The sequence below is a fragment of the Chrysemys picta genome, chromosome 1 (assembly GCF_011386835.1).
Source record: "Chrysemys picta bellii isolate R12L10 chromosome 1, ASM1138683v2, whole genome shotgun sequence".
NCBI lineage: Eukaryota > Metazoa > Chordata > Testudines > Emydidae > Chrysemys > Chrysemys picta.
The window spans coordinates 358,724,154-358,742,164 of record NC_088791.1 but is presented as its reverse complement, the minus strand read 5'-3'; the positions used below and the strand labels follow the sequence as shown (position 1 = coordinate 358,742,164).

The 18,011-nt window shown below is 46.9% G+C and overlaps 1 protein-coding gene and 1 long non-coding RNA gene across 7 annotated transcripts in view; one reads left to right on the top strand and one right to left on the bottom strand.

The window, feature by feature from the left end:
- LCMT2 (leucine carboxyl methyltransferase 2) overlaps positions 1-18,011 on the bottom strand; it is a 517,091-nt gene that overhangs the window by 97,546 nt on the left and 401,534 nt on the right. For 2 of the 5 annotated variants that reach the window (XM_065596780.1, XM_008176240.4), the window contains exon 1: positions 1,263-1,438. The exons of 1 other annotated variant lie outside the window; for it this stretch is intronic. In XM_065596780.1, coding sequence (XP_065452852.1) covers positions 1,263-1,307 — 45 coding nt within the window. In that variant the 5' untranslated portion in view covers positions 1,308-1,438. Of the gene's footprint in view, positions 1-749; positions 1,439-18,011 lie in introns of those variants that run through there. 2 more of the 5 variants (XM_065596791.1, XM_065596785.1) reach the window with 2 other exon arrangements.
- Positions 1,532-17,829, top strand: LOC101951518 (uncharacterized). 2 transcript variants are annotated; one of them, XR_006175443.2, is made up of 4 exons: positions 1,532-3,198; positions 3,380-3,546; positions 15,201-15,406; positions 15,492-17,829. It is a non-coding gene; the product is annotated as an uncharacterized LOC101951518 (long non-coding RNA). The 2 variants fall into 2 exon arrangements; XR_255745.5 differs by having other exon boundaries at positions 1,532-3,546.

The window sequence follows — 18,011 nt, the reverse complement described above, 5'->3', positions numbered from 1 at the left end:
AGTGAGTTCCCCACCTTCCTGGGGATGGTGAAGCTTGGGCTTCGGGCTTCAGCCCTGGGGTGGCAAGCAGCAGGCTCCGGTCGTGGAACTTCAGGTTCTGGCCCTGAGCTCACCACACACACACTCCTCATCGCCCCTGACCCCCACTGTCTCTCCCGGCCCTGGGACTCTGGCCTCCAGCAGTGGGACTCTGGCCTCAGGGCCCTGGCCACACAGGAGCTGGCTCTGCCCGCCCCCCCCCCACACACACACATCACCCCTGGCCTCCACTGCCACCCCAGGCTCCCATCCAGCCTCCCATTACCCCTGGACCCCGCTGTCTCCATGCTCACTTCCCCATCCAGGGTTTAATTTGTCCCCTGGGTTGCAAGGCTGAGTAAGTCTGCTGTGAAAATTTATATTTATATATTTGTTGATATCACTCTGCTGTGAAACTTACTAGCTAGCAAGTCTTTTTAAAAAAGCAACCAAAAAGCAAAAGAAACAACAAAAGACAAGAATATGCAAAATATCTTATTTGTGTATCTATTTTCTTTAGGTCCAGTAAAGAATAGACACAATTGTACATTATTTTTATTATCCAGTCTGCAAAAAAACTCTTCATGAATAAATTAGAATATTTTGCCACATATATGCATATTTAAGTCCATTAATGGCTATTAGCCAGGACGGGTAAGGAATGGTGTCCCTAGCCTCTGTCTGTCAGAGGGTGGAGATGGATGGCAGAAGAAAGATCACTTGATCATTACCTGTTAGGTTCACTCCCTCTGGGGCACCTGGCATTGGCCACTGTCGGTAGACAGGACGGGGCAACATGGACCTTTGGTCTGACCCAGTACGGCCGTTCTTATGTTATTTGTTTTTCCTAAAGTTAATTAAGAATTTTAGGGGAACCTGTCAGAGCGGCCACCGGCAAGAGTTGGTGGCCTCACTGGGCGACGCGCTGCACGAAGGGACCCCGGAAGGGGGGAGACAGTCGCGCCCCACGTGTGCACAGCGGAGCCAGGCGACTTGTCATGAAATGCTGCGGGCGGATCCCTCCGCCGGGAGCCGCCATCCCGCCACACCCCCGCGAGGCGGAGCTCGGGGCAGGTCCCCGGCCGCGCGGGGACACGGGGCGGGCAGGGAGGTGATGTGCTCGCGGCACCGACCCGCCCTGGGGCCCGGGCTGCCCGAACCGCGCCGGCGCGAACCCCGCAGCGCCCCCGGGACGGGTCTCCTGCCAGGCGGGCCAAGGCCGCGCGATCCCGGCGCTCACTCACCGCCTCGTCCCGCGCCGCGCGCCGCCCCCTCCCGCTCCGGCCCATCCCACCGCTGCCGAGCAACCGGCGCCCTCACTCGAGCAGTGAGAAAACTCCTGGTGTGCAGAGTGGCCCGCCTGAGACCATAGAGAGCGGCTTCCGGCGGCGCCCAGGAGACACCCGCCCAGGGTGATAGAGCGCAGCCTCCGGGGCGGATAGAGCGGTCCGCCACAGTGAGACTATTGGTCAGCCGCTATGGTCGCGGATGGAGGAAAGGGCGGGGCTAAAGGCTGATCGAAGAAAGGGGCGGGGGGGAAATCGGTATTTCCCTCCTCCCCCCCTCCCCCATCGCATTAGCTGAGTCCGGCGGGGGTCCGGTCCCGCGCCCAAACCGGGCTCCTCTGCCGCGCTGGGGCTCCAAGCGCCCGGAGCGGGGGTGGGGCTGCGCACTTTGACTCCCCAGCGCATCATGGGCCAAAAAACTAAACCTGCTGCGCAGAGTCTTGTAAAACTTTGCACAATTCCACGGGTTTTATTTGTCAAATCAATGTAGCGGCTGCAGCATCGCATTGGGGAGCACAGGCCAGTGGCCATCACAGTGCAGCTCCCCCCAGTATCCTGTCTGCCGACAGTGACCAACACCAGGTGTCCCACAGGGAGTGAACCCAACAGGCAATGATTAAGTGATCTCTCTCCTGCCATCCATCCCCACCCTCTGACAGACAGAGGCTAGGGACACCATTCCTTACCCGTCCTGGCTAATAGCCATTAATGGACTTAACCTCCATGGATTTATCCAGTTCTCTTTTAAACCCTGTGATAGGCCTAGCCTTCACAACCTCCTCAGGCAAGGAGTTCCACAAGTTGACTGTACGCTTTGTGAAGAACTTCCTTTTATTTGTTTTAAACCTCCTGACCATTAATTTCATTTGGTGGCCCCTAGTTCTTGTATTATGGGAACGAGTAAATAACTTTTCCTTATTCACTTTCTCCACATCACTCATGATTTTATATACCTCTATCATATCTCCCCTTAGTCTCCTCTTTTCCAAGCTGAAAAGTCCTAGCCTCTTTAATCTCCTCCTATGGGACCTGTTCCAAACCCCTAATCATTTTAGTTGCCCTTCTCTGAACCTTTTCTAATACCAGTATAGCTTTTTTGAGATGAGGAGACCACATCTGTATGCAGTATTCAAGATGTGAGCGTACCATGGATTTATTTAAGATTCTCCGTCTTATTCTCGATCCCTTTTTTAATGATTCGTAACATCCTGTTTGCTTTTATGACAGCCGCTGCACACTGCGTGGATGTCTTCAGAGAACTATCCACAATGACTCCAAGATCTCTTTCCTGATTAGTTGTAGCTAAATTAGCCCCCATCATATTATATGTATAGTTGGGGTTATTTTTTCCAATGTGTATTACTTTACATTTATCCACATTAAATTTCATTGGGCAACAAAATGGCAAATCACTTAGTTTTGTGAGATCTTTTTGAAGTTCTTCACAGTCTGCTTTGGTCTTAACTATCTTGAGCAGTTTAGTATCGGCTGCAAACTTTGCCACCTCACTGTTTACCCCTTTCTCCAGCTTGTTCATAAATAAGTTGAATAGGATTGGTCCTAGGAATGACCCTTGGGGAACACCACTAGTTACCCCTCTCCATTCTGAAAATTTACCATTTATTCCTACCCTTTGTTCCCTGTCTTTTAACCAGTTCTCAGTCCCATGACAACTTAATTTACGTAAGAGCCTTCTGTTACCTCAAGGGGAATAAGGCAACGCTTCAAAGGAAAACTTTAGAAATGGTAGGGGAGAAATAGGAAAGGAAAGCCCCTTTTCTTAGAAGATACAAACTCGACTCCCTCCTGTATCTATCACCAGTGGATTTAGCCTCCCTCCTTGTGTGGTGTAAATAAAATAAAGAGGAGACAAGTTGATTTGGTACAAACAAAGGTAAGTGTATTCAGGGTAAAGATACAGAAAACTGGGAGAAATAGGGGAAAATGCAAACTTAATTAATACAACGAAACAGTGACTGGCTTTGGGAGCTTAAAGCTCAGGCCCATGAACCCTCCCTTGGAAACTGGAAAACAATAAATGATGTCCCAAAACAGAAACCTTTCCTACTGTTCAGGTGCAGTGGATACCACGTACAGGTGTGATGCCCAGGACCTTCCACTCTCTGGCTGATTTAGAGCCTTCGAGGAGGAGCACTGGGGAGTCCAGACGACTGTTGGATTTCGTCGCTGGCAAGGAGACCCTCTGGGATGATGGACACTAGGAATGCAGGACCCTCCACTGGTAAGATGGTAAGGTGTGGCAGGAATGGTGATGACAGGCCTCCTTTTCCTTAACCTCACTGTGGGACAGATTGTATTCTTCACTCTTCAGCTCTGGAGCACTGTGAAGACCCGACTGTGTACGTGCTGTCGCTGGGGTGGACAACCCTGCGCAGGTGCTGAACAAGTCCTTATAAAGCTTTTGTGGTGGGAAAAGTTCTGAGGAGATGGAATGCTGAGGGCTGGTTTTGGCGGGAAAAACTGGTTTGAGCCGGTGTCTTAACGGTAAACAAGTCCGCTCTCAGAGATGGAGTCCAAGGGTCAATAGTTCATATGCTCCATATTGGATTTTATTTTAAAGCCAGTGATTTACTTAACATTACTTTATAAACGCCTTATTAAACAACTAATTGAACATATTAAACAGTTTATACTTCTTATACCTAACACTTCGGTGAGGGACCTTGTCAAAGGCTTTCTGGAAATCTAAGTACACTGTGTCCACTGGATCCCCCTTGTCCACATGTTTGTTGACCCCTTCAGAGAACTCTAATAGATTAGTAAGACATGATTTCCCTTTACAGAAACCATGTTGACTTTTGCCCAACAAGTTATGTTCTTCTATGTGTCTGATAATTTTGTTCTCTACTATTGTTTCAACTAATTTGCCCGGTACTGATGTTAGACTTACTGGTCTGTAATTGCCGGGATCACCTCTAGAGCCCTTTTAAAATATTGGCATTACATTAGCTATCTTCTAGTCATTGGGTACAGAAACTGATTTAAAGGACAGGTTACAAACCATAGTTAATAGTTCCGCAATTTCACATTTGAGTTCTTTCAGAACTCTTGGGTAAAAGCCATCTGGTCCCAGTGACTTGTTACTGTTCAGTTTATCAGTTAATTCAAAAACCACCTCTAGTGACAATTCAATCTGTGACAATTCCTCAGATTTGTCACCTACAAAAGATGGCTCAGGTTTGGGAATCTCCCTAACCTCCTCAGCTGTGAAGACTGAAGCAAAGAATTCATTTACTTTCTCCGCAATGACTTTATCGTCTTTAAGTGTTCCTTTTGTATCTCGTAAAAAGCAACAGAGGGTCCAGTGGCACCTTTAAGACTAACAGAAGTATTGGAGCATAAGCTTTCGTGGGTGAATGCCCACTTCATCAGACGCAAGTAATGGAAATTTCCAGAGGCAGGTATAAATCAGTATGGAGATAACGAGGTTAGTTCAACGAGGGAGGGTGAGGTGCTCTGCTAGCAATTGAGGTGTGAACACCAAGGGAGGAGAAAGTCACAGAGCTCAGCAACAAGTTGTATCTTGATCGTCCAGGGACCCCACTGGTTGTTTAGCAGCCTTCCTACTTCTGATGCACATAAAAAACATTTTGTTATTACCTTTTGAGTTTTTGGCTAGCTATTCTTCAAGCTCCTTTTTGGCTTTTCTTATTAAATTTTTACACTTAATTTGGCAGTGCTCCTTTCTATTTACCTCACTAGGATTTGCCTTCCACTTCTTAAAAGATGCCTTTTTATCTCTCACTGCTTCTTTTCCATGGTTGTTAAGCCACGGTGGCTCCTTTTTAGTTCTTTTACTGTGTTTTTTAATTTGGGGTATACATTTAAGTTGGGCCTCTATTATGGTGTCTTTGAAAAGTGTCCATGCAGCTTGCCGGGATTTCACTTTAGTCACTGTACCTTTTAATTTCAGTTTAACTAACCTCCTCATTTTTGCATAGTTCCCATTTCTGAAAGTAAATGCCACAGTGTTGGACTGTTGAGGTGTTCTTCCCACCACAGGAATGTTAAATGTTGTTATATTATGGTCACTATTTCCAAGCAGTCCTGTTATAGTTACCTCTTGGATCAGATCCTGCGCTCCACTCAGGACTAAATCAAGAGTTGCTTCTCCCCTGGTGGGTTCCTGTACCAGCTGCTCCAAGAAGCAGTCATTTAAAGTATCGAGAAATTTTGTCTCAGCATCTTGTCCTGAGGTGACATGTACCCAGTCAATATGGGGATAATTGAAATCCCCCACTATTATTGAGTGCTTTATTTTGATAGCCTCTCTAATCTCCCTTAGCATTTCATCATCACTATCACTGTCCTGGTCAGGTGGTCGATAATAGATCCCTATGGTTATATTCTTATTAGAGCATGGAATTACTATCCATAGAGATTCTATGGAACATGTGGATTCATTTGAGATTTTTACTTCATTTGATTCTACATTTTCTTTCACATATAGTGCCACTCCTCCCTCCCCCCCACCACCCACGACCTGTTCTGTCCTTCCAATATATTTTGTACCCCGGAATGATTGTGTCCCATTGATTGTCCCCACTCCAACAGGTTTCTGTGATACCTATTATATCAATATCCTCCTTTATCACGAGGCACTCTAGTTCACCCATCTTATTATTTAGACTTCTAGCATTTGCATACAAGCACTTTAAAAACTTGTCGCTGTTTATTTGTCTGCCCTTTTCTGATGTGTCAGATTCTTTTTTATGTGAATGTTTATCATCTGATCTGGCCCCTACTTTATCCTCTTCCATCCTCTGCTCCTGACAATAACCTGGAGATTCTCTATCATTAGACTCTCCTCTAAGAGAAGTCTCTGTCCGATCCACGTGCTCCTCTGCAGCAGTCGGCTTTCCCCCATCTCCTAGTTTAAAAACTGCTCTACAACCTTTTTAATGTTTAGTGCCAGCAGTCTGGTTCCACTTTCTTTTAGGTGGAGCCCATCTCTACTGTATAGGCTCCCCCCATCCCAAAAGATTCCCCAGTTCCTAATGAATCTAAACCCCTCCTCTCTACACCATCGTCTCATTCACGTATTGAGACTCTGAAGCTCTGCCTGCCTACCTGGTCCTTCACATGGTGGAAGCATTTCTGAGAATGCTACCATAGAGGTCCTGGATTTCAGTCTCTTTCCTAGCAGCCTAAATTTGGCCCCCAGGACATCTCTCCTACCCTTCCCTATGTCACTGGTACCTACATGTACCACAACCACCGGCTCCTACCCAGCATTACACAAGTCCATCTAGATGCCTCAAGAGATCTTCAACCTTCGCACCAGGCAGGCAGGTCACCATACGGTTTTCCCGGTCATCAAAAACCCAGCTATCTATAAAAAGAACAGGAGTACTTGTGGCACCTTAGAGACTAACAAATTTATTAGAGCATAAGCTTTCGTGGACTACAGCCCACTTCTTCGGATGCATATAGAGTGGAATAAATATTGAGGAGATATATATACACACATACAGAGAGCATGAACAGGTGGGAGTTGTCTTACCAACTCTGAGAGGCCAATCAAGTAAGAGAAAAAAAATTTTTGAAGTGATAATCAAGATAGCCCAGTACAGACAGTTTGATAAGAAGTGTGAGAATACTTACAAGGGGAGATAGATTCAATGTTTGTAATGGCTCAGCCATTCCCAGTCCTTATTCAATCCTGAATTGATAGTGTCTAGTTTGCATATCAATTCCAGCTCAGCAGTCTCTCGCTGGAGTCTGTTTTTGAAGTTTTTCTGTTGTAAGATAGCCACCCGCAGGTCTGACATTGAATGGCCAGATAGGTTAAAGTGTTCTCCCACTGGTTTTTGAGTATTATGATTCCTGATGTCAGATTTGTGTCCATTAATTCTTTGCGTAGAGACTGTCCGGTTTGGCCAATGTGATCTTCCAGAAAACACCATCCTGGCCGCTATGGACGTAGAAGCCCTCTACACCAATATTCCACACAAAGATGGACTTCAAGCTATCAGGAACAGTATCCCCGATAATGTCACAGCTAACCCGATGACTGAACTTTGTGACTTTGTCCTCACCTACAAATATTTCACATTTGGGGACAGTATATACCTTCAAGTCAGCGGCACTGCTATGGGTACCCGCATGGCCCACAGTATGCCAACATTTTTATGGCTGACTTAGAACAACGCTTCCTTAGCTCTCGTCCCCTAACGCCCCTACTCTACTTGCGCTACATTGATGACATCTTCATCATCTGGACCCATGGAAAAGAAGCCCTTGAGGAATTCCACCATGATTTCAATAATTTCCATCCCGCCATCAACCTCAGCCTAGATCAATCCACACAAGCAGTCCATTTCCTGGACACTACTGTGCTAATAAGCGATGGTCACATAAATACCACCCTATACCAGAAACCTACTGACCGCTACACTTACCTACATGCCTCCAACTTCCATCCAGGACACACCACACGATCCATTGTCTACAGCCAAGCTCTAAGATATAACCGCATTTGCTCCAATCCCTCAGATAGAGACAAGCACCTACAAGATCTCTATCAAGCATTCTTAAAACTATAATACCCACCTGCTGAAGTGAAAAAACAGATTAACAGAGCCAGACGAGTACCCAGAAGTCACCTCCTACAAGACAGGCCCAACAAAGAAAATAACAGAACACCACTAGCTGTCACCTTCAGCCCCCAACTAAAACCTCTTCAGCGCATCATCAGAGATCTACAACCTATCCTGAAAGATGATCCTTTACTCTCACAGATCTTGGGAGACAGACCTGTCCTCGCTTACAGACAACCCCCCAATCTAAAGCAAATACTCACCAGCAACCACACATCACTGAACAAAACTACTGACCCAGGAACCTATTCTTGTAACAAAGCCCGATGCCAACTCTGTCCACATATCTATTCAAGTGACATCATCATAGGACCTAATCACATCAGCCATACCATCAGGGGCTCGTTCACCTGCACATCTACCAATGTGATATATGCCATCATGTGCCAGCAATGCCCCTCTGCCATGTACATTGGCCAAACCATACAGTCTCTACGCAAAAGAATTAATGGACACAAATCTGACATCAGGAATCATAATACTCAAAAACCAGTGGGAGAACACTTTAACCTATCTGGCCATTCAATGTCAGACCTGCGGGTGGCTATCTTACAACAGAAAAACTTCAAAAACAGACTCCAACGAGAGACTGCTGAGCTGGAATTGATATGCAAACTAGACACTATCAATTCAGGATTGAATAAGGACTGGGAATGGCTGAGCCATTACAAACATTGAATCTATCTTCCCTTGTAAGTATTCTCACACTTCTTATCAAACTGTCTGTACTGGGCTATCTTGATTATCACTTCAAAAAAATTTTTTCTCTTACTTAATTGGCCTCTCAGAGTTGGTAAGACAACTCCCACCTGTTCATGCTCTCTGTATGTGTGTATATATATCTCCTCAATATTTATTCCACTCTATATGCATCCGAAGAAGTGGGCTGTAGTCCACGAAAGCTTATGCTCTAATAAATTTGTTAGTCTCAAAGGTGCCACAAGTACTCCTGTTCTTTTTGCGGATACAGACTAACACGGCTGCTACTCTGAAACCAGCTACCTATGTTTCTAATGATCGAATCTCACATTACTAACACCTGCCTTTTCCTAATGACTGGAGTTCCCTCTCCCGGAGAGGGGTAGCCGTGTAAATCTGGATCTGTAAAAAGCGACAAAGAGTCCTGTGGCACCTTATAGACTAACAGATGTATTGGAGCATAAGCTTTCGTGCGTCTGAGGAAGTGGGTATTCACCCACGAAAGCTTATGCTCCAATACGTCTGTTAGTCTATAAGGTGCCACAGGACTCTTTGTCGCTCTCCCCCAGAGAGGTAACCTCAGTGCGAGAGGATACCCCAACATCATCTGGAAGGAGGGTCTCCACTATGGGAAGGTTTCCCTCTGCTCCCATTGACTGCTCTCCTTCCCTGAGCCTTTCATCCTCCTTAACAGCGCAGGGGCTGTCTGACCAGAGGTGGGACAAATCTACAGTGTCCCGGAAAGCCACATCAACATACCTCTCTGCCTCCCTTAGCTCCTCCAGTTCCGCCACCCTGGCCCGTACACGGTCTCTGAGGGCCAGGAGTTCCTTGCACCGAATGCACACATACATCACCTGCCCACAGGGCCGGTAATCATACATGCTACACTGAGTGCAATAAACAGGATAGCCCCCACTCTGCTGCTGGGCTTCTGCCTGCATTTTCTCCTACTGCTACCAAGGTTAATGACAGGGTTTTTTGTTTAAATCAAGAAGTTTTGATTATAGTTAGTTTAAAGGTTTTAAGGAATGGCAAGAGTACCTCGCCCCATTCCAAACTCCCTCTCGAAACTCCCTGTTAGCAGCCCCTGTTCGCAAAGCTCCCTGGTTGCTTGCTCACATGCAGGAGTGTGTTCCGGGCTGAGATTGAGGGGTTCGGAGGGTGGGAGGGGGATTAGGGCTGGCGCAGGGAGTTGGGGTGCGGGAGGGGGTCAGGAGTGCAGGCTCCGGGTGGCACTTATTTCAAGCAGCTCCCGGAAGCAGCGGTATGTTCCCCCTCCAGCTCCTACACAGAGGCGCGGCTCTGCGTGGTGTGCGCACCCCCATCGGCAGGTGCTGCCCCCGTAGCTCCCCTTGGCCACAGTTCCCGGCCAATGGGAGCTGCAGAGCTGGTGCTTGGGCTGGGGATAGCCCACGGAGCCGGAGGGGGGACGTGCCGCTGCTTCTGGGAGCCGCGTGGAGCCAGGGCAGGCACCAGAATTTTAACAGCCCAGTCAACAGTGCTGATCGGAGCCTCCAGGGTCCCTTTTCGACCGGGCATTTCCGTCGAAAACTAGACACCTGGCAACCCTAAGGGGGTGGTCACTGGGGTGTGAGAGTGGGCAGGGACCGAGGTGGGTGAGGAGGGGGTGATACCAGGGTGGTATGTGTTGCTTTGGGAGGTGGGGAGTAGGTGGTGATCAGGGTGGGGGCTTGTGACTGAATGCACCCCTGTATTCACAACCTACATACTATTGTAATAATCCTTGTACAAAATATGCCTTGTTGAGGTATTTGAAAACTAATAACCTGATAGTGAATAATATCATGGTGAAATGTGTGAAGCAACTTTATATGTAAAGTTATAAACAAGTTGAAATTAGGTCTGAAACGTGTTTACTAGTTTCTCAAAGACAAGGGACAAGCTGTTGCCTCTAGCCAGGTGTCATCAAAGTTGATGGGCAGTCACCTATCAAGCGGCCATTCTTTGCCAAGGAAGGTGTGGGGGCAGGAACAGACCAATTTGCATCTTAGCAAACAACAGCATGCAACCTCTTTCACCACCAGATACCTTGTCTCTCTCATCACCGCAGGAATGAACTGTATCTAGGAGTAACCCTCAGAAAAATGCATTTTCAAAGGGTAACTGACTTATAAAATATCAGAGGGGTAGCCATGTTAGTCTGAATCTGTAAAAAGCAACAGAGGGTCCTGTGGCACCTTTGAGACTAACAGAAGTACTGGGAGCATAAGCTTTCGTGGGTAAGAACCTCACTTGCAAGAAGCGCTTGCATCTGAAGAAGTGAGGTTCTTACCCACGAAAGCTTATGCTCCCAGTACTTCTGTTAGTCTCAAAGGTGCCACAGGACCCTCTGTTGCTTTTGACTTATAAAAGTGAGGGTTATAAATACTCCCCGTTATCTCTCATCTCATTCTCTCTTTCACTTAAGAAGACAAAAGAAACATACGTTGGACTTTGAGAGCCAATCCTGGCCTGAGAGTTTGGTCAGCAGTGTTACTGGGAACATGTGGTAAAGGACTTCACCTTAAACCAAGTCTACTTTAAGTTTTAGTACTAGGAAGTGTTTTATCTTTATTTCTCTTGTAATCATTTCTGACTTTAATGCCTTATAGTTGTACTCACTTAAAATCTATCTGCTTGAAGTTAAATAATCTTGTTTTATTCTTTAATCAAACTAATCCAGTGTTGTGATCTGTGCAGGTAACTCCATTTAGAGTAGTATCTAGGACAGGGAGTGTGTTGGGCTCATCCTGCAAGTGGTAGCCAAGGCTGATATAAGCCAGAGTGTGACTGGAGTGTGCTGACAGCTGCTGGACCCTGGCTGTGGATATACACAGACACTCAGATTGGGACCTGCATGCTGGCAGGCTGACTGGGAGGTGTGATGGTTTGTGGGAGGTGGTTAAGTTTTCTCCCTCCTTGTAACAACCTTTTTATGTACATGAAAACTGTTATCATGTCCCCTCTCAGTCTTCTCTTTTCCAGACTAAACAAACCCAATTTTTTCAATCTTCCCTCATAGGTCATCTTTTGTAGACCTTTAATCATTTTTGTTGCTCTTCTCTGGACTCTCTCCAATTTGTCCACATTTTTCCTGAAATGTGGCGCCCAGAACTGATCACAATACCCTGGTTGAGGCCTAATCAGCACAGAGTAGAGCGGAAGAATTACTTCTCGTGTCTTGCTTACAATATTCCTGCTAATACATCCCAGAATGATGTTTGCTTTTTTTGCAACAGTGTTATACTGTTGACTCGTATTTAGCTTGTGATCCACTATGACCCCCAGATCCCTTTCCGCAGTACTCCTTCTTAGGCAGTCATTTCCATATCATTTTGAATTTTAATCCATTCCTCCAAAGCACTTGCAACCCCTCCCAGCTTGGTATTGTCCGCAAACTTTATAAGTGTATTCTCTGTGCCATTATCTAAATCATTGAAGATATTAAACAGAATATTGAACATCATCTTCAAGGTCCCATTAAATCTCTCCACCAGCCCACTTGACTGAGGGTGATACACCGAGGCCCAGTGGTGCTGGACCCCACACTTCTCCCACAAGCACCAGAGCGGGGCTGACATGAAATTGGACTCCTGGTCTGAAAGGACCTCCCGGGGGAACCCCCCTCTGCTGACGATGGTCAGCGGCACGTCCACCACAGTGTCTGCCTTGGTAGAGGATAGGGGCACCGCTTCTGGGTAATGGATCGCAAAATCTACCACCACCAGAATGTATTTCTTCCCTGCCCAGGCTGCCTTGCTGAGGGGCCCCACTATGTCTATGGCCACCTTCTGAAAAAGGCTCCTGTATGACAGGGAGGGGTCTCAAGGCTGCTTTATCCTTGTCCCGGGCCTTCCCTACCTTCTGGCAGGGGTCGTAGGACCTGCAGTACTGCTGGATGGCATCACAGACTCTGGACCAGTAAAAGTTCTGTAGCACCCTCTGCCTGGTGCACTGGATCCCCTGGTGTCCCGGGAGAGGGACATCGTGGGCAGGTACAGCAGCCTGCGGTGGTACTTCTGGGGGACCACCAGCTGTCTCCTGATCCCCCGTAGTTCCACTCCCCCTGGGAGAACCCATTCCCAGTACAGGAATCCCTTCTCCCATAGGAATCTTTCCCTGCAGCCTTCACAGCATGGCGAAACCCCTTGGGGGTCAGCAAGTTCCCTCAGCTTCTGTAAGGAGGGATCCTTCCACAGTTCGGCCTGGAATTCAGCGGCTGGAGAGGGGAGTGAAACCAGTTCCCTCTTGCTGCCTGCAGTCACAGCCCTCCAGACTGGAGCACTGGGTTTCGGGCTGTCTTGGTTAAGTGCCCCTGTGATGCTACACCCCATTTTTCATAGAGAAATTGTTATGATATGAATATGGCATAACTAAGATATGTTTTATGCAAGATGGGTCTTGTGAGATATCATTGGAAAGGTTATGGTTTGCTGAAGATGATTATCCTATTTATAAGCATGTATCATTTCTGTGTCTGAAGTTAGGAATATTGACTGTGTAACAATTACAAAGTGGGTTTACACCTCGGGAACACCCACCAGCCAGAATGCAATCTGTCTGGATGGCCATTAGGGAGAAAAATAGGACTTTGAAGATGCTCATTTCCCACCTTCCCGAGATGCTTCCTGGGACCCTACAAACAACCTTTGAATCATGGCTGCTTTGACGCTGTAGGGTCATGTGATTAAGTCACCTGGTATTGGATTCCATGATAGAATATCAGTATTTTTCCACTGGCGGGGAGGAGGAACCACACTGGAAAACAAAGGGTTCCCGCCATATGTAAAACCTATTTAAGACAGGGGAGTGACGTATTCAGGGTCATTCTTCACTGAAACCCTGCCCAGAATGACTGCTGGAAACATCGTAGGCTACATCTACACTAGAAATTTCAAAGCGCTGCTGTGGGAGCGCTCCTGAAGCAGCGCTTTGAAGTGTGAGTGTGGTCACGCGCGAGCGCTGGGAAAGAGCTCTCCCAGCACTCCTGGTAATCCACTTCCACGAGGGGAATAACTCCGAGCGCTGGGAGCCTGTCTACACTAGCACTTTAAAGCGCTCAGACTTGCTGCACTCAGGGGGGTGATTTTTCATACCCCTGAGCCACCAATTAGAGAGCTATAAAATGTAAGCGTAGACAAGCTCTACGAAACAAAGACAAAAGTGGGGGAGAAGAGCTGAGCCCCGGCTGGAAAAGGTGTCTGGCTTGCAGAAGAAATGCCTAAAACAACATTTAAGGTGAGAAATTACTACTTGTAAAGTAAAAGTAGAAAGTAACAGAATGCCCACAACTAAAACCTCTCCAGCACATCATCAAGGATCTACAATCTATCCTTAAGGATGATCCCTCACTCTCACAAACCTTGGGAGACAGGCCAGTCCTCACTTACAGACCTGAAGCAAATAGCCACCAGCAACTACACACCACACAACAAAAACACTAACCAAGGAACCAAACCTTGCAACAAACCCTGTTGCCAACTCTGTCCGCATATCTATTCAAGGGACACCATCATAGGATCTAACCACATCAGCCACACCATCAGGGGCTCGTTCACCTGCACATCTACCAATGTGATATATGCCATCATGTGCCAGCAATGCCCCTCTGCCATGTACATTGGCCAAACCAGACAGTCTCTCCACAAAAGAATAAATAGACACAAATCTGACATCAGGAATTATAACATTCAAAAACCAGTCGGAGAACTCTTCAGTGTCCCTGGTCACTCAATAACAGACTTAAAAGTGGCAATTCTTCAACAAAAAAACTTCAAAAACAGACTCCAACGTGAAACTGCAGAACTGGAATTAATTTGCAAACCGGACACCATCAAATTAGGCCGGAATAAAGACTGGGAGTGGATGGGTCATTACAAAAACTAATTTCCCCCTGCTGATCTTCACACCTTCTTGTCAACTATTTGAAATGGGCCACCCTGATTACATTGCCCTCATTACCACTACAAAGGTGATTTTTCCTCCCTTGGTATTCCACTGTTGAGAACAGCCCACTTCCATTTTAATTGAATTGTCTTGTTAGCACTGACCCCCCACTTGGTAAGGCAACTCCCATCTTTTCATGTACTGTGTATATATACCTGCTACTGTATTTTCCACTCCATGCATCTGATGAAGTGGGTTCTAGCCCATGAACGCTTATGCCCAAATAAATTTGTTAGTCTCTAAGGTGCCACAAGGACTCCTTGTTGTTTTTGCTGATAGAGACTAACACGGCTACCACTCTGAAACCTGTGTAAATAAAAATTATCACTAGATGGAGCTATTTCATACCAGGTTATCTCTCTCTGTGTGTGTCTTGCTGCAGTATAGCTAGAGAGTACTGTGTTTGTGGCAGTGTGTATTTGCACTGTTACTATGTTGACTGGTGCCATTTTTTCACGTGTGTGTGTGTGTAGAGAGGTGGGGGTGCTTGCTGGGGATATTTGGCAGGATCTAGTACTCAGCATGCGTGAAGCGTGGTAGATGGAACCCAGTTATCTGTGATTTAAAACCAAGGGGAACCTTATGATTCAGGGTTTGGGATTTTTTTTCCTTCTTCCTTCTCCCCCAGGAGGACTCACCAGGCCCCACATGTGTGTCTGCTTCAGAAACCACCTGTCCATAAGTGCTAGCCCAGAACTGAGAGAAGGCTACTGCGTGAGGACAAATTCAGGCACTGATGGGTAATGCCTAGAGATTTTCCTCCTCCCTGCAGTCTCCACACCCCGGCTCCCTGCTCCCAAGCTGGAGAGGTCTGTTGGAGTCAACAGCATGTGGGTGAGTCTCAAGTCGGCTGATCTCAGAGTCTTTCCTTCCTGAACAAACGTTTTCCATTCTGAAATAATCCCCTCTCTATATTTAGAAAGTTCTGGATCCTCCAAAGCAACCAGCGTGTTCCTTGGGAAGGGACATTCCCCAAATTGTTTGCTTCCCTTTACAAAACGCCAACAAGCCCCGCACCACCAGGTTTGCATCTGTCCGTGAGCAGTGTTGATCAAAGGCACATGTTTGACTTGCACCAAAATAACTCAAGTCCCCCAGGCAGCCGCTCCTGCTCTCCCCACCCCCAATGGAGTTTGAGACGAAGTCTGTAATCACAGTCCACAGCATTTCGGAAACCACCTCCCCATCTTGCTTCCTCCCAGCTGATTTCCAGGGGAACAGAAGGAGACTGTTCGCTACCAGGGAGGAAGTCCAGGCCTAAGTGAGCAGCTTTCTAAGAGGCACCTACCAGAACAAGGCATGTACTGCCGGGTAGTCCCTGCCAAGTGAGGTCGCTGTGCTGCAGAAGCATGGATGAAGAGACTCCGGAGGAGGAGGTTAGAAGAGGCAGCCAGGACAAGAGCTAAGAAGAGTTAGGAGTTAAGGGCAGTTCTTACAGTGGGCTGGAAAAAAAGGGTGTGTCTATGGGGTGGGGGGTGTCTACGATCACTCACACATCAGCCCATCTCCCCTACCCAGCAATTAATTCACCCCACAACCCCCAAATCAATTCTGCCCCCTGCCTCCATCATTCTGCCCTCACATCAGTTCTTGCCCCTTCCTCCAGCCTCCCCTCTGTTCCTCCTGCAGCTAAGGAGACCTTCATCCTCCTCTCCCCTTCCCAGGCTTAGTGTTGCAAGGAGGAATGTGGGGTGGGAGGGCACAGAGCAGAGGAGGAGTGGGGAGAGAGGGGAGCAGCTGGGGCCTTTCTGCTCCCCCCCCCTCAACTCTTTTGAGAATGGTGAGGGTTCCTGCGGGGCGGGGGAAGAGGTCTGCCTGCTGACCCTAGCTGCAGCCCTGATCAGTGATTGGCTGCTCTTCACCAGGAAGTGAGTAACATGGGGAAAGCATCCAATCAGGTTTTTTTCCCAGGTGGTACTAAAAACATGCACCTCCTAAGTAATCTTCCTCATTATTTAAAAAAATATTTCCCAGGTGGGTGGGTGTGTGTGTGTGCGCGCGCCCATCTACACAGACCCATTTGGGACCCGTCAGTGACTATTAGCCAAGATGGTCAGGGACACATCCCCATGCCCTGGGTGTCCCTAGGCCCTAACTGCCCGATGCTGGGGCTGGATGATGGCATGGATCACTCACTAACTGGCCTGTTCTTTTCATTCCCTCTAAAGCACCTGACATTGGCCACTGTCGGAAGACAAGACACTGGGCTAGATGGACCATTGGGCTGACCCCTTATGGCCATTCTTAGGTTATGTTCTTATGGTCTGAAAATTGTGGTAGGAGGGCTATCATAATCTGGGAGCAGCAGCTTTTGTAAGATTAGCGCTTAAAGAGCACCTCTCAGCAACCCGGCTCAACTGAATTTTTTTTCCTGCATCTGCCCCCTTGTCGTTCTCTCCCCCTCCCCCCCTCCCACACACACTTTAATCGCTACTAGAAATGTAGGTTTCAATCCTGTCTTGGTTCCCAGATTAGAAGGTGTTTGTTGGTTTCCCCCTTATTCACCTCACAGTTTGACACAGTTCTTCAGTCTAACTGGGAGAATCCCCAAATAACAGCAGGTCCTTCACACTGGGTTCCCAGATAAAGAGATTAGTTGATGTTTAGGCCAGAAGAGCCCATTATGAGCTAGTCTGACCATCTGAATAACATAGGCCAGAACAGGTCACCCTGTGACTACTGCATCCAGCCCAACAACTTCTGCTTGAGCTAGTGCAGATCTTTTACAACAAGATAACTAGTCTCTATTTGCAGCCGCCCAGTAAAAGCGAATACACCACATCCCTGGGTGAGTTGTTTTAATGGTTCATTCCCTTCCCTGCTATACAGATGCCTCTTATTTCCTGTTGGAATTTTTCTGCCTAAGTCTGTGAAAGTAAAGAACTGTCTGCTATCTGAATTCTCCCCATGTAGGTATTTGCAGACCATGATCAATTCACTGCTTAACCTTTTCCTTGTTAAACTAAATAGATTGATCTCCTTTAGCTTCTCACTGTGAGGCAAGTTTGACCCTTTCCAATTTTTCAACATTCTTTGTAAAGCGTGGACAGCAAACTCGGACACTGTCCAGTTCTGGTTTCACCAAGAACAGTATACAGAGGTAATATCACCTCCCCACTTCTGCTCAGTATGCCCTGTGTAATGATTTTATATTTGCTTTCTGATCAGTGAAAGCTACTGAATAACAATTAACCAATTTTAAATCCATTAAATATGGGCTACAAATATATCGAATAAAACTAATTTTTAATCAGAAAGTTGTGTGGGACTACATCTCATACCTTACAGAAGTCTGTTATGTCAACACAATTACCTTTACCAAACAAACTGTAATCTCCTCAGAAATGATATCAAGTGGATTGAGGTAATTTGTCAATGTTTCCAACCAGCAGCCTTGTGTATTCTCCCACGCAACCTCTTATACGTGGAAGTAGCTCTC